This window comes from Antrostomus carolinensis, unplaced genomic scaffold (assembly GCF_000700745.2).
Source record: "Antrostomus carolinensis isolate BGI_N321 unplaced genomic scaffold, ASM70074v2 scaffold3590, whole genome shotgun sequence".
NCBI lineage: Eukaryota > Metazoa > Chordata > Aves > Caprimulgiformes > Caprimulgidae > Antrostomus > Antrostomus carolinensis.
In genome coordinates, this window is record NW_010288971.1 from 233,057 (window position 1) to 248,182 (window position 15,126).

Below are 15,126 nucleotides of genomic sequence, written 5' to 3' on the forward strand. Positions count from 1 at the left end.
AATTCTAGAGTCTGTAAATGAATGTCAGGGTATTCACTTTCACTGTAGCTAAAATAAAGTCTTAAGATGGATTTTCAGAATTTAAAATTGGCCAAACCCTAACTGGAGAGGCAGCAATTAGGACCACTGAAATATTACTAATAAACTTGCATCTTCCAACAGCGACAATAAAAATATAAGCAAGGTAATGCACTGCCCCAAATTTTAGGGTGGGACACATTTTATTTGGGGCCTATTAATTTGGATTTTTAGCTTTCTTGAGATTGGGCCAATTTCTGAGTTCTCACACAAAACCATAATCTGCAGGATAATGCTAAGATAAAGAAAGACTTTGTCTCATATATGTACAAAGAAGACAATGTAATGTTTGTCGTTATTGGGACTAATTACTAAAACAGACCGTAATTTTCACTAGTACTTTCACATTCACCTTTTGAAATCAAAACTTCCACTCTGGTTTTAACTTAACATCTGTTGCAAAAGGCTTTTCAACTCTAGACTGAAATTTCTAGGCGAGCGCATACCGAGGTGCAAGAAAGAGCAGGATTTCAGGTGTGTATGTGGGACATGGGAAACTCAGCTTCATACCCCAGCTCCACACTAGGCACAGCATGAATGTGACCCTAGGTCTCCTGCTTTCTCAGTCCCCTAGCCCTCAGCTATTCCACTTCACATAAATAAACATTGAAGTTAGGTTTTCCACATCTTTTGTACAGGCCCCAAATTTTCCAGTTTGAAGGGGAAGTATACTTTGGCAAAACAGACGAGCAAGAAATTCCTAGTTTCATCCCATTGTGGAAAAGCAATTTTTGTTTTGTCTAAAAAAAAGTGGGAGGGACTTTAACCTCATCCAATAAAAAAATTACATTTTCTCCAGGTACTGGAACACTGGAAGGCCCATTAATGACAATAATGATTAAAAAAAAAAACAACAAAAAAAAGGGAACTTCTCTCATTGTCTGTAAGAGAAAATACTTTAAAATACTTTGCATTAAACCAGAAACATCTTTCATTTCTTCATGAAGAAGACATCCTTTTCCCTCCCTGGTCTTGCCCCGCTAATGCAATTTCAGAGGACAATCATGTATCCTTTCAACTTCTGTTCTGCTAGGCTAGGGAAGCCAAGCTCTTTTGGTCCCCTAATTTATCTGAAATTAAAACTCTGGTGCACACTCCGCATCACCCAATTATGCTGCTCCAGGCAGACAGGAAATTTGAAAAGAGAATCTGCCAAAATCGACTCCACTGAGCCATTCTGAAATTTATAATAGTCCTTAATTTGGAAGTGAGTTTAACTGAAAAAAAAAAAAAAATTAAAAAATCAATAATTTAACAAAATCTTTATAATAGGTACCATCCAGACTTGTGTTAAAACTAGGCACCTGAGATCAAGTAGCCTAAAAAACCTGAAGCTCAACTATAAATTGCAAGCAAAATCCAATTTATACTTACCTACAGCAAATCCTTCGTATCATAAACTACATGTCTTTTTTTATATGAAGTTCTTAAATTATACAGAAGCCCCTCAAGTGTTGCAATTTTTTGGTACAGATGCTGCCTGTCTGTTAGAATATGAATATGATCTGTGATGTAAACATATTTCTATATGATAAAACTTTGTTATTTGAATTTTTTTCCAAGAGCTTCTCATGTTTGCAGTCTTAGCCATAAACCATAGCACCAGGCATATTTGCTCATTTAATTCTTATACCTACGGCAGAACCATGCTTAGAAAGTGCAGAGAGATGGCCTTGATGTATCATAACACACAGCAAAGAAATTCCAGAAAACATGCTAAAACACTTTTAAAGACATCTAATTTTGTACTTACTAAGGCATGTATTGTCCTGGAAGAAATTTAGAAATTTCAAGCATTCGTCTATGTCGTTACCACTGTTGCTGCAGTCACACCACGGGGCAACACTGAGACTATTTGAGTCTATGTAGTTTGGTGTCATCACTGTGCCTGTTAACAAAGAGTGAAGTACAGTACTGTGAGCAACCTCTGTACTGAAATATTCTTTCCATACTAAGAAGATGGGAAACAGCACTTGGTAAGTCATGTATTCAGAGCTGCAGTCACGATGCAGACCCACGGCAGGGTTCTAACTTCCAGACTTAACAGTTCCTGGCTCCTTTTGCCCTTTGACACCCAGCCCCGTGCTGAATTTCACACCCTCGGTTGTTTGCATGCAACCACTTTAGGGACTGTAAAAGGACTCACGCAGTAAAGACCCATTCCCTTCCTCCAAAAAGGTTTATATTGCATTCCCACAGAGAGCTGCATCAGCAGAATCGACAGGTGGAAAATTGTGGCACGGGGGGGGATGGACTGGGAGAAGGTGGGAACCTCTTAAAAGGGCTTTGCTGCCAAATCAAACATAAGTAGACCTGTGTCCTTAGAGTAGCACTCTAAAAATCAATTTTTTCTTCCTCTGTGTTTTTTTCTCGTTTTTGTTCTAGCTGCAAATAAATGGCTGAAACTACACATCCAGACCTGAGTTTCCTCCTTAAGTCTGTAGCCAGCCTGAAAAAACATGAGCACGGAGAATGCTAGGCAAGCTGAGAGGAGCCCTAATACATCTTGGAGGAGCGCTAACCCCACGGTGCTCGTTAGGGACCTGTCAAGAGAGTGGGTTATGGTGATGAACAAAGCAAAAATATAACAAGCATTCATAAAAAAGTACAGTAGATTCTTTGCAGGTAAGAAATTACTATTAATCTTGCTGTGTCACTACTTTTTCAGTACAGTAATTGTTTCCTAAACATTGTCAACAACTTGCAACCACAGGGTCATCATAACTCCTTTACAAATTCTTAGGTAAATATTCTCATACTTATACATCAACTCAAGGCTACCAAGAATGAAATGAAACCAAAGAACGCATTTTGTGTCCTAAAAGATACACAGCAACTGTTCCATCACTCATCTGGATCAGGAAACTGTTATATGATCAGCACTTAATTCAAAAAAGTAGTCTCACTGAAGGCATCACCCCAGCAGGTCAGAGATTTCAAACTTTCCTAAGGATTGAGAAGTTTGAACCTTTATTTTATTTGTCTGACCAAACAGGAAAAAATAAAATAAAAAGGAGCAGGTATTCCAGACTTGTACTGACAACAGCTGTTTCAGGAAACACGTTCCTCACTTGGTAATCTACACTTCTAGGACAGGCTATATATCATGAGGAAATGTGATCACATCTCCTCAGAACTGACATCAAAGTAGTCATTAAGAAGATGGAATAGATAAAGGATAAATATTAGCGACACAAATTGTACACTGGCAGAGAACATTTGGTCCATAGGTCCAGGGTCCCAGAGTCTGCACAGGAAAGGGCTATCAAACATCAAGGAACATTAGAAATAACACAAATCACTGAATGACGTCAAAGAGCTTTTCAGTCACCAGGCAGTGCTGGGAACTGAACAAATCAACATGCAAACTGCTTCATACACGATGTGGGAGACAAGGAGAAGATACATTAAGGGCTGGACTAAGAAAGGCAGCAATGCATGTGAAAATTCATGCAGTCCCACTGCCAAATTCACAACAAAAAGCATCCTTCATCTTGTTTTGGGATATTCTTAAATTAGAATGCAATCCCATCCCTTTATATACTTCCAACTTTTAACAGATAGTCGCAGTAATAATTGCTGAAATTCTGCATGCGATTAGCACATGAGTAAACAGCACAGTTCAAAATTTATTAAAAGGAGGCAGAGAATTTAGTAAAATAGGCAAATATCTTTTGTGCCACTAATGAAAACTTGACAGGAGATAAATATTAAGAAGAATGATGTTAAATTAAAAAAAAGAAAAAGAAAATATCTGTCCATTATGTAGTTGATGGTTCACTACACTACTTCAACTGTGTGACATGATCTGAAAAGAAATGAGAGAAAATGAGAATTAAGAGGATTTTGCAAATGGGAAGAAAACAGTAGGCTTCAAAAAAAAAAAAAAAAAAAAAAAAAAGGCTAAATACCAAACACTTAGTGAAGGGTTAAAAAACCAGAAAGGTATTGAGGAAATTGAAAAGGTCACTGAGGTAAGACTTTCTTAGCACAAAAAGGTAATAAGGTAATTAAAATGGGTCAAGACAGATCAAGCTATGATTAGGGTTGATGAATACAGGAAAGACAGGACAAGGAATGTGTATACACAGCACACAAACTGTAGATCCAGCAAAAACAGAGTGGCTGAAAGAGCAGCTAGTAGAAAATCAGTCTGTCATTTAAACCTGGGGGCAGATGTGAACCCAAGCGGATTATATGCTTCGTTTCCTGGGGTGGATTTTGTTTTTTCCCTGCAATGTGTGTACCTTCCCTTCCTCCTCTCTGCTAGCTGGCATCTTGGAAATTCTGCTGAAGGACACTAACAGATCAGAGAAACCATGGTGGTTGGCAGTAAAATAGGGCGTGCTTGGTTTTCTGTGCTTTCTCTCTCAAATAGTCCTGTGACGGTCTCAGTAGTAGGCAGTCAGGTCTCCACATTTTAGACAAAAGTAGAATTGACATGAACAAAGCCAAAAGGTTGCTCAAATTAGGGTCAATTCAGAATGAGGAGATGGATGGTGAGTTCAGGAGGAAGGGCATGTGACTGAAGTTCCTTTGGCCCAATGCAACTCCAGTTTATTCACAAAAACTCTCATTAATTTCCTGGGAATCACAAAGAAATTAGATGGATTTTATGGAAAACAAGTTAAAATGTGTCAGAAAGTGAATGCTAAAGCAGACTCTGAAGTCAGCAGTTAGAGCAACACCTAACTGATGTGGGAGTGCAGACAGGTCCAGATGGCTTAACTGGGCTGTAACCAAAGCCCTGAATCTCAAACATGGCTATCTCCAATCTTATTCTACACTGAATAACCTTTCTATTTTTCCTTTATTTTTTTTTTTAAATATGAATTTGTCCCTATTACTATACAAAGAGCCTAAAGCAACAAATTAAGACTTTCAAAATTCCTGTAAAATATACATAACTTTAAAATTATATATACAGCACCCTGATGCAAGTCTTAAAGAACTTTATACAGGCTGTTCTCAATTTAACTGGTAAAGCACCTCATACAAAAACTGCCTGACTCTATTCCCATTTAAGTAATTTATTTCAGGTGGGATTCTACTAATTTAAGTGAAGTTAACTCTGATTTACATCTCTGTATGTGACAGCAGAATTACATCCTCTGTACCTTCCACAGAGAACCTTAAATTCCCTGAAAAACCTTTGTGGATGCACAATTTTTGCTACATTTAATGAAATAGCTAAATGAAATAATATTTTATCTTAATGAACAATATTTTATCTTAATTAAAACACCTGGAGATCCTGAGGCTCTGATGAATGGATGGATCTGTAATAGTTTCTTCCCCACAGTCTATCTTTCTCTTCTTCCCGTGTTTTATATATATTAAGCAGACATTTGAAAGGTTGTACCTCTGATTTCTCTCTCAGCATCTTACAAATCTGGGTCTTCACATAATTTACTACACTTTTATATCAGCTTGATATCAGAAGCAGGAATTTACTGCTTCAGCACATTAAAGGTTTGTTTTGGTAACTTTCTTGTTTTATCAGAATTACTACCAAGAAGTAAAAACTCTTGTAACACGAGTCAGTACCATCTTTTTGCATGTGTCTAGGGGCTAGTAGGAAGGGAAGAAAAATGTTTGGTTTACCCTTTGAAAATTAGATCTCCTTTTGATTTCAACTCCTTAGGGATCCATTCCACATTTCTGATGTGTGACACTGGTTTGCAGCACCCACAGTAAGACAAAAACACCTGACTCTGGTAACTGGGTCATCCTGAGGTTAAGTTGAAAAATGGATCCAACAAAACTGACAGCAAGATTCACTAGGTCCAGCAAGAACTTCTTGGCAGCTCTTACCCAGAAGTATCTATAAGTAATAGTTACTCTTTGCCAGCAGCTAGGCTTCTTAATCTCATTGACTAGATCAGATTTCAAGGCTATTCAATTCTTTGTTTTAGAGTCAAATGACATTCTGTCATAACTGTTCATATGTTATACCCTTTGCACACTGTCTTCATCTCTTAAGATGTAGAAGCATATCCCTTGAAACCATCACATCTCATTTTACCAGTTGCCAAATGGACTTACCTCACTTGTTAGCTGCTAGAGGAATAAGAATGATAACAGTAACCCAGTGAATATAGCTTTCAGTAATTTTTCAACAAACCCAACCTATTTTAGAAATATTTTATTTTGGATATTATCTCCAGAGACATTTATTTAACAGCAGGATCTGCTTCAGGGCCTCAGCTGGGACCTTCATACCCAACAGAAGGGGATATTACTGCATCACAGCAGGTGCAGGCTGTAAGCTTAAAAACATCTTATCTGGTGGCCTTTACAATTTGTTTGTTTCAGAGTTTTGACATTCACTTATTTTTTTATTGTCCAACCACAGTATTTCTACAAGTTCACCTTCCTAAGATGATTTCTTTCTTTCAGGAATCAAATACTCCATGTGGTATATGGAATCTGGCTTGCATAAACGCATCCTTGTGCCTGTTGACAGTCAGGAAGGTGATAGCAAATAAAATTAATTATGCTGGGAAGGGAAGAGGATTTCTGAAGATAAATTTGGTCCTCTGACAGGCATCTCAGAAAACATTTAGTGTGGACAGAAGGATATCATGGAAAGAACAGCAGCAGGAAATGAAACATGGCTGTGTTTGTCTACTCTCTCACTCCTTAAATGTCTGGCAAACTTTCCCTGAAGACCAAAAGGTATCTACCCAACCTTGTGATGACAGCTGTAAAATCAACCAAGCTGCAGTATCACTTGTTCTTTTTAACTTACTGCTTCACAGTCCTGCCGAAATTCAACCACCTTAAAAAGGTTTACTTTGTAACTTTGATTTTTTTTTTAATTCAAGAACCTTTCTCTCCTTATCTTCTATCCTTAATTTCCTTGCAATGTACAAATTTACCCCAGGAATCTCTGTAAGGTAAAACAGGGCAAATACACTCAGGTGGAGAATTTTCCCTAGTATCATATTGTACAGCATTCCAACCCACAGTTTTTATTTCAAGTGGGCCTTCAAAATATAGTTGGGGTGTTTTTCTTAGACTGAGCGAGCAAGCCCCAACCCTTCCCTGCCTACTTACCAATAAGCCCCGAGTAAGCGAGGAGGCAGTCAGCATAGTTCTCCTTCAGACAGCTACTAACAGACCGTGACTCAGGCTGGCAGTTTGTGAAGAAATCTGCAAGGCGAGATCTGCAACATGAAGAAAAATTCATATCTTTAAAAATCAACCCTGCAGGCATCCTTACCTTTTCCACTCTTTTTATTTTTGGACAAGGCTTAATATTCTTTCACTTAAATGTATATTGGACACATTTCAGCTGATGACAGTCTCTTTATAAGACACATCTCTTTCCAGAATCCATTTTTTAAGTCAGAACAAAAAAGTGTAAGAAAACAGTAAAAAGGGACACAGAGCAACAAGGAAATGCCTGCCCCTTACTAAAATAAATGCTCTGCATTTTCATGCCAGAAAAAAAAAACAAAAAGCAAAGACAAAGAGCGATTTTATCATATAAGCAGTCATTTTGCCTGGATCTGAACTCGTAACTGGAATCTGTTATTCTACAGATTCAGAACACAGTTTCTGCTGTTTTACTGATTACACAAAATTGTATGTTTGTGTTCCCAGAGTCCTCTTACTACATGACTTGAGGCAGGACTGCCATGGTACTGCCCTGAGTTTCCAGGGAATGGGCTTACCCCTGCTCTGGACTGGCCTGCAGAAGCAGCTAGCTGAACTGGGGGAGCAGGCAGATCCAGATGGCGTGGTCTCCACAGTCCCTTGGAGCCATGGTACTGAGAATATATTTGTTCTTGTTAAATGTACATTTATCCAAAGTCTACAGCGTTGAGCCCAGGGCTGAGAAGAAGTGACTGTGTGCTCTGCATCGAGTTCTGCTGCTGAATGGCCACTTACCTCAGTTACCCCATGTCCAAGAGGGGGAGAGCACCGCTTACTTACAGAAAGTACTTTCAGACTAGGAGTGAAGCTATATTGCTTTTAACAGATTACTACTATGTTGGAAAACAAACAAACAAAAAGGACTAGCAGACAGGACTCTTCTGGTTATTTGAACCTTAAAGGCCACATAATGCTCCCATTCAGGTCTGTAAAATCTGAGGCGCAACACTGAGGTGGGTCAAGGTCCCACATCCAACAGCTGCTCTCCTGCCCATCGTGGCCTGACCTCCTCAGCTTCACTAGTGCTTCCACTTAGACTTGTAAACTTGGAGCAGTGACTTCTGTTTATTTATAAAGTGTCATTCAGATCTTTATCTCCACAAACAAAATTATTTAACCTCCCTACTTTGACCTCTTCTGTGAAAAGGGACGAAAACGTTCTCAACTCACAGTGATGTTTCAGGATCCAGAGCAAAGCCGTCTCAAAATCAGAATAGTACAATCTACACATTTTCAGTACTGCTCTAGCATTATGCAGATTTTCAGTATAAATGATCTTTTTAAATTTTGCAGCAAAAACACAGAAGTTAGCAGAAACAAGTTATTTGCAAGTGATTTACTTTATTTGTTTACATGCTCCAGAGACTAATTATCTTTACTTTATTGTTTTACCTATCTCAGAATGGGATGGATATACATCATTAACTGGCCTGAAAGTAGTCATGGGCAAACTTCAAAAGGTTCACAGGCTTGGTTTGAGAAACTGTCCTATAAATAGACTGTATGCAAATTGTACCTGAACTTATCTGAGCTATTCTCATGACCTCTTTTTAGTTCCATCCTTTGATAAGTGTACTGACATCAGCAAATCCATGGTTTCCTTCAAACCATAGTCAACTGTAAGATTTTCACTTGCTCCCTTCTCTTATTTAATCATTTAACCTTGAGATGGACATCTGTACCCAGCTGCCTTTAATAGCTTTAAAAAGTCAAGCTCTCTACCAATCCTTGAAGATGTCCTATATGTATGAATTTCTCAATTTCCATAAAATCTCTACTTTGCTGGTGAATATACACCACACCTACCAAGGCACAGGCTCAGAAGAAATGAATTCCAAGGTATGGGAAGAGATAAACAGCAGCACCATGAAGAAAATCTGGGCAAGGAAACCCTATATCACTGCAGTGGTTCCTCTCTCAGTGGCTCGGATCCAGCCTTCTGAGCAATTTGGAACAAACACAATTGACAGTTTCTAAGGTTTTTATGAATTCCACTAATATCTAGATGAATTCTGTTTAAGGCAGACAGAAGAGAGCCTATTACATCTATCTAGTATGAAAAACCTTTCCCATGGTAGAAGAAGCAAGCCTGCTGTACGTGCAGTATTTTTGCATTTCTAAAACAAACTAGCTCTTCAGGTTTAAATTTCATTATTTATGTGACCACAAATAAATTTCTTTGGAGGTGCAATTATACAATCAGCATCCCGATAATCTTGAAAACATTTCTTGCAATCATTTAATCATTCTTAAACGTCCAGTTGTCCCTTAGATTATTAGGTGCATTGGTCCAGAGATCATTTAATGTATTCCTCCTCTCTAAATGTTTTTAAGGACTGATAACTATGGCATAACACCAGCCATTTACTAACCAGCCTGCTTAAAGAATTTATTTGTTGCAAATCCTAAAGGAGGCTAAAAATTGCTCTGCTGATCCCTTTTGCATAAAGCTTGGTTTCTGTGTTAGTTTCTGAAGAATTTTTGTGGTCATAAAAAGTAATGATCTGACAATGTTGCACATTTAAGTTTTCATAAGCCAAATATAATTCAGATAGCTCTGGTCCAAGTATTACCGGACATCACCATACACCTTCTCCCTCTTGAGTCATCCAAACTTCATACTATCAAAGTTCTCATTCTCTCCTGAGCTGCTAACTACACCTGACATTTAAGTGGATTCGTCTCCATTGTAGACAAAGTTAAGTCCAGCAAATAAAACAGGAACAGACCTCCATCTGCCACAAAATAACTCCATTATTTTCAGTGCAGATCTGCTGATTAACACGCACTGAAGGTCTAGTCCCAAGTATTTACAGTAACTTGGCACTGCTGAAAGTGTGCTCATCAGCAATACAAATACTGCTATTTATCTAGAGAGAGAAAAAATAGCCTAATTAGGAACCATAAAATCATTTATCCTAAAGTACTGCATGTCATATTAAGAACTGCTTGGGTAAAAGAGACAATCCTTTTAGTGATGCTGAAAAAGAGCAATCAGATGATAGTGGTCCTATAAAAAACATGTATACTGTGTTAACTTAGTGTTCCTTGCTGTGTAACTTGTGGTTGTCTAATCCATGACCAAGTAGTTTGGTAATCTACAGAACAAATAGAGCTTGCAACATGTGTGCCTTCAGGTATGCACTATTTTATATGCGCAATGTACATATCTGTATACATCTATTTCCTAGTTGGCTGGATGGAGACAGACAGGCAGTTTTATGTTGTACATAACATGTAGCAGGACCACGTTTAAAAGGAACTTCTTTTTTTTTCTGTTGGAGAATCATAAACCTTCTTTGTGCACAGTAGCATTAATGATTTTTTCCTTTCCCTTGCATAAAATAAAGGAACTGAAAAGAACCACCCAGAAATCTTCTTTCTGGGAAGAAAACAAAACAAAACAAAACCACAAAATCTTCTCTTTGCAGGGCAAAACCCCCATATATTAAATGACTCCTATCTTAGCCCTGGAAAAATCTCCTCAAAGTAAACTACTGATCTTCTGGAAAGCTTACTTTAAATATTTTGTATAACACTAACTTAAAAAATAAGAATAATCCTATTGGCAAATTCAAAGAAAATCTGCTCAAACAACAAACAGTCTTTCTGAGAACAAGAGAAAAAAATCCCAAACCTGCTCTTCTCTAATGCTTTGTATTAGCACCAGTAAAATCATTTGTAACAGTTAAAAATACAAAGAAAACAAAGTTAATTTGTTTTCCTTATGATACTGGTTCTTCAAATACTCAGCAGGATAAATCAAAACTTTCAAATTTTGCTTACAAATAAGCTTTGTTAATAGCAGTATTGTGTTTAATCTGCATATAATTTTGAGGCAATTTAATTTTATATTAGCACAGCCTGTTGCGTAGGCAACATTGATTAAGTTTTCACTTTTTTTTTTATTCTCAAGGTTTTGTAAAAGTTCTTTGATGTTCTGAAATTATCTTTGATATTTATCAGTTCTCCTTCTTTAAAGTTGGTCAACTCAGCTTCAGTACTAGTGCAATATATAAAAGCATGACATAAATGACGAAGTTGCAGAAAATTTCCAAAACTGCATTTTTAGTTTGGATCTGGTGTAAATCATGGCCTATGGGAAATCAACTCCACAAACCAGACACACGAGTCCGCCCCAAGAAGTACCCTTATTGCTGGGCTACTGGATAGTGATTTCTCTTACTTCTTTTTTTTCTCTGTTTGTATGCATCTTCAGTTGCTTGTACACAGGGGCTGAACCAAGAGAGAGAAATCTCTTAGCCTTGCCTTTGTATTGGTGATCTTCAGACCAAGAAAGATGTTGAACCTGTCTGAGCGAGCTGTTACAACTGCTTGCCCTGTTAGTGAATGCAGGGAGAGATGGCTCCTGTCCTCTGCGCTCACCTCAGTGATGTCAGGTGAAGTCTAGACATGCTCGCTATCACCTCTCTTTACCTTGCTGCTTGTATTTAGGTATCTATTTATGGTTCAACAGCAGTAATATAGAGTACGTAAATGCCAAAGCTGAATGACTGGGGTGACTACACTAATTAGTTAAAGCTGCTCCAGCGTCTAGACACCATTTGGCAGACATGGTATAGTCACATAAAGGAAGTGCTGCATCAATATTCAAAACGGCAAAGAAGTATAAATCTGACACTGAAAAAATTCAGACTAAGTCAATGAATATGTGTCATACTGATAAATGACACCATTATAGGAAAAAAAAAAAAAAAGAAGCCAAAATACTTGTTCTTCTCTTGTGGGGGTCAAATGAAGAATCTTCCGTAGCTACAAACAGCTCCCGTATAGCTCAGGTGGTGCTGTTTCTGCTGGGATGCCATAGTGGCAAGAGGGGTTGGTATGTGGCCAAACTAATGGCTTCATTGTTGGTAGAGCTTTTCATTTTCTCTTTGTTTCATGAACACACAGTGAGTGGGCAATGAGAAAATGAAGCAAAGGCTACATGACAAACTCTGTCAATAAGTAAGCTGAAAAAGCCTCCGAGCAACTCCATCACAAGAGAGATGACCCTCCCAGCACCTAGTAATATAGCTGTGACTCATTTTTTTTTTACATTACAAGACATGAGAGCTGTGTAAGGCTAATACACCTCATACCTGCTGAGTTATGTACACACATCACTGTGCACAGTTTTTTTAAATTGTCATTTTTACATGAATTTATTAAACAGCAACTCCATCAATTTTTATTTTTTTTTTTTTCAGCAAAAAGGTTAGTTTTCTTTGGTTGCTACCCTGCTTCTCAAACAATGACAGTGTCCAGGCCCTGAGGGCACTAATGTCCCTGCCCACCCCTCGGGCTTCTCCTACCCACCCTATGGCCCAGGTAAGCTGGAACACAGGAGGTTCTGCTTAAACTTGAGAAGAAACTTCTTTATGGTGAGGGTAACAGAGCACTGGAACAGGCTGCCCAGGGAGGTTGTGGAGTCTCCTTCTCTGGAGACATTCAAGACCCGCCTGGACGCCTTCCTGTGTGATCTCATCTAGGTTCCTGCTCCAGCAGGGGGATTGGACTAGATGATCTTTTGAGGTCCCTTCCAATCCCTGACATTCTGTATGACCCCAATTCCAGTCCCCTAGAACTTAGACCCTGTCCCAGCAATGCTGTAGGACCTCAGTATCCAGCCCCTCACAGCCCTGCCCTGCCTGTCCCAGGGGAGTCCCCATGGAGACCCCAGCCCATGTTGCACCCTGACATACAGCTTCCCATTTTTCCCTTTTGGGAAGGAAGGGTAAAAAAAGTAAAGATCTGATGGCAGACTATTTGGTTCCCAAGACCTGAATGTTGAAAGCAGTTTCTCTCACAAGAGCTGATTCAAATCTTTTACAACACTGGCAGAAACCATCACAGGATCTTGGACCCCAAATACCAGCTACTAACTGAAAGAAGCTGTTTTTTATCTGGTTTTGCTTCTGTTTCTTTATTTTAAATGACTGAAGCCCTAAGCCCACACAAATATTTGATTCTGGATTCGATTCATATCTAAAAATTGTGTTGTTCATCTGGAAGTAAAATATAGACAATCCCCAATTATACAGAGGCAGCCTATTTGGATTGTGGAATAACTGGATACAGAAACAAACACCAGAGACCACATAAGATTCATTCAGATGCCTCGTAGCATCATGAATGCTTCCTCAGAGCATCAGGCACAGACATGCCAGTCCACCAAAGCTGGTTCCTCCAGCTCAGCACCCACACTTGACCCAAACTGGCTGGCTGACTGTCCCATGTTGCCACCATGTCTGCCACTACCTATTTGATCCAGGCTTTTTGTTTACCAGGGGCCTTCGAGACATCTTGTCTCGCAGATAATGGTGAGCTAACTAGAAATTCAGTCATGCAAAATTAAGTATTTCCATCTATCCACATCTATATTTTAAAATTAACAGGACAAACATTCTCTGTACTTTTCAATTAACAAAACTCATTTTTCTGAGTAATGAGTGCTCTAAAGTAAATATAACCCACACCCATGTTCTGTTATTGTATTTTATGCAAAGGAAAATAGAGTAAGTTTTATACCTTTTCCTGTCAATGTTATCCTTTCCCCTTGCTCACGTCATCTGCTAGGGATCTGTTAGAATTTATTACACAATGTCTGCTACAGAAAACCAAAAGAACTGAACAAAACACTAATCTCATAGTTTATCAATGTTAGTTAAATCCTCTAAGTTACACAAGATCATGCATGAGAGTAATTTTAATTTAATATATTAGGTCTCCTTTGGGTTTAGGGAAAACTACTAAGCTCAAATGTGATTCTAAACAAGTATGATTTATTTGCAATTGGGTAATATAAATATTTTTCTACTACTGATCTTTTGTGTAATAAAACCAGATTTGAAAACTATGGTGCAAATCTCGAGCACAAGGTAATGCAATAAAGAATTAGAACAGTGATTCTCAGATGCAGTGACATAAAACAGAATTTTCTCTTTCTGTTTGCAAAAAAATTACCTCAGACCATTTTTAGAGGCCTGTTTGAGAGAACATCTGGAAAGCATTCCACAGGAAATCAAACCTATATTAAATATGTTTTGCGGGGCTCTGTTTCCTTGCATTGACTTTAAGCATGCATAATGTGTTTCTGTCTTCTCAGCTGCAAAGAAAACACTTCTCTGAGAATCTTCTACATAATGATAGGCTGAACTGTCAGCCTGTGATTTCTATCAGGGTATGATGGTAAGATTTCTATTTAGTCTACCTGTCTCTGTACCAAAGCTCTCCAATAACATGAACAGATCCACTAGCTGTTTTCAGAATACCATGAGTTTGTGTATTTTCATTTCCTTTATGCTGTTTAATTTGAAGCTTCTAAATATAAAGTACTGTCATGTTTAAAGATTTCTAAGCCTTAAAGTAACTCTGGACAGCATGTTACTCGGGAAAGAACTTGTACATTATGGATAGAGTTGTTCTCTCTTCATTAGCTGGGCAGACAGGAGTTACAGGCTGGAATTACAGGCTGGAAACCTAAGAAAATCATTGACACTGAAAAATCGAGCCAAAGAAATTAGTGCTACTGAAGGTCCCTGAGTGTGCCACTGGGTGCTTAGGTGTTTATTAAGAACTCTCTCAGGAATGTACACTGAAAGGATGTTGTTTCAAGTACCTGAGAAAGATGTCCATGACAATAATATTCTCTGTAACCACTTGAATAAACTATAATAGAATATTGCTGGCTCAAGCATGAAAGTGGTGTGGAGTTTGGAGACAGACAATAACCTTAAAAGTCCAATACAGGTTCTCTCTTTATCTGAAAATTTTCTGTTGGCAGATGGACTGGATTAGATGGACTAGATTTCCTAAGGCTATGGAGGGGTGCTTTTTGCATAGGAAAATCCCTCAGTGGCACTATGGTATGTGTGGTGGCATTCC

At 38.3% G+C, this 15,126-nt stretch overlaps 1 protein-coding gene across 1 annotated transcript in view; it reads right to left on the reverse strand.

Annotated features, from left to right (window-relative positions):
• Positions 1 to 15,126, reverse strand: part of GFRA1 (GDNF family receptor alpha 1) — a gene marked incomplete at its 5' end in the record, with an annotated part of 53,504 nt that overhangs the window by 29,247 nt on the left and 9,131 nt on the right. The window contains 2 exons of the mRNA XM_010168341.1: positions 1,832 to 1,966; positions 7,138 to 7,247. Coding sequence (XP_010166643.1) covers positions 1,832 to 1,966; positions 7,138 to 7,247 — 245 coding nt within the window. The remainder of the gene's footprint in view (positions 1 to 1,831; positions 1,967 to 7,137; positions 7,248 to 15,126) is intronic.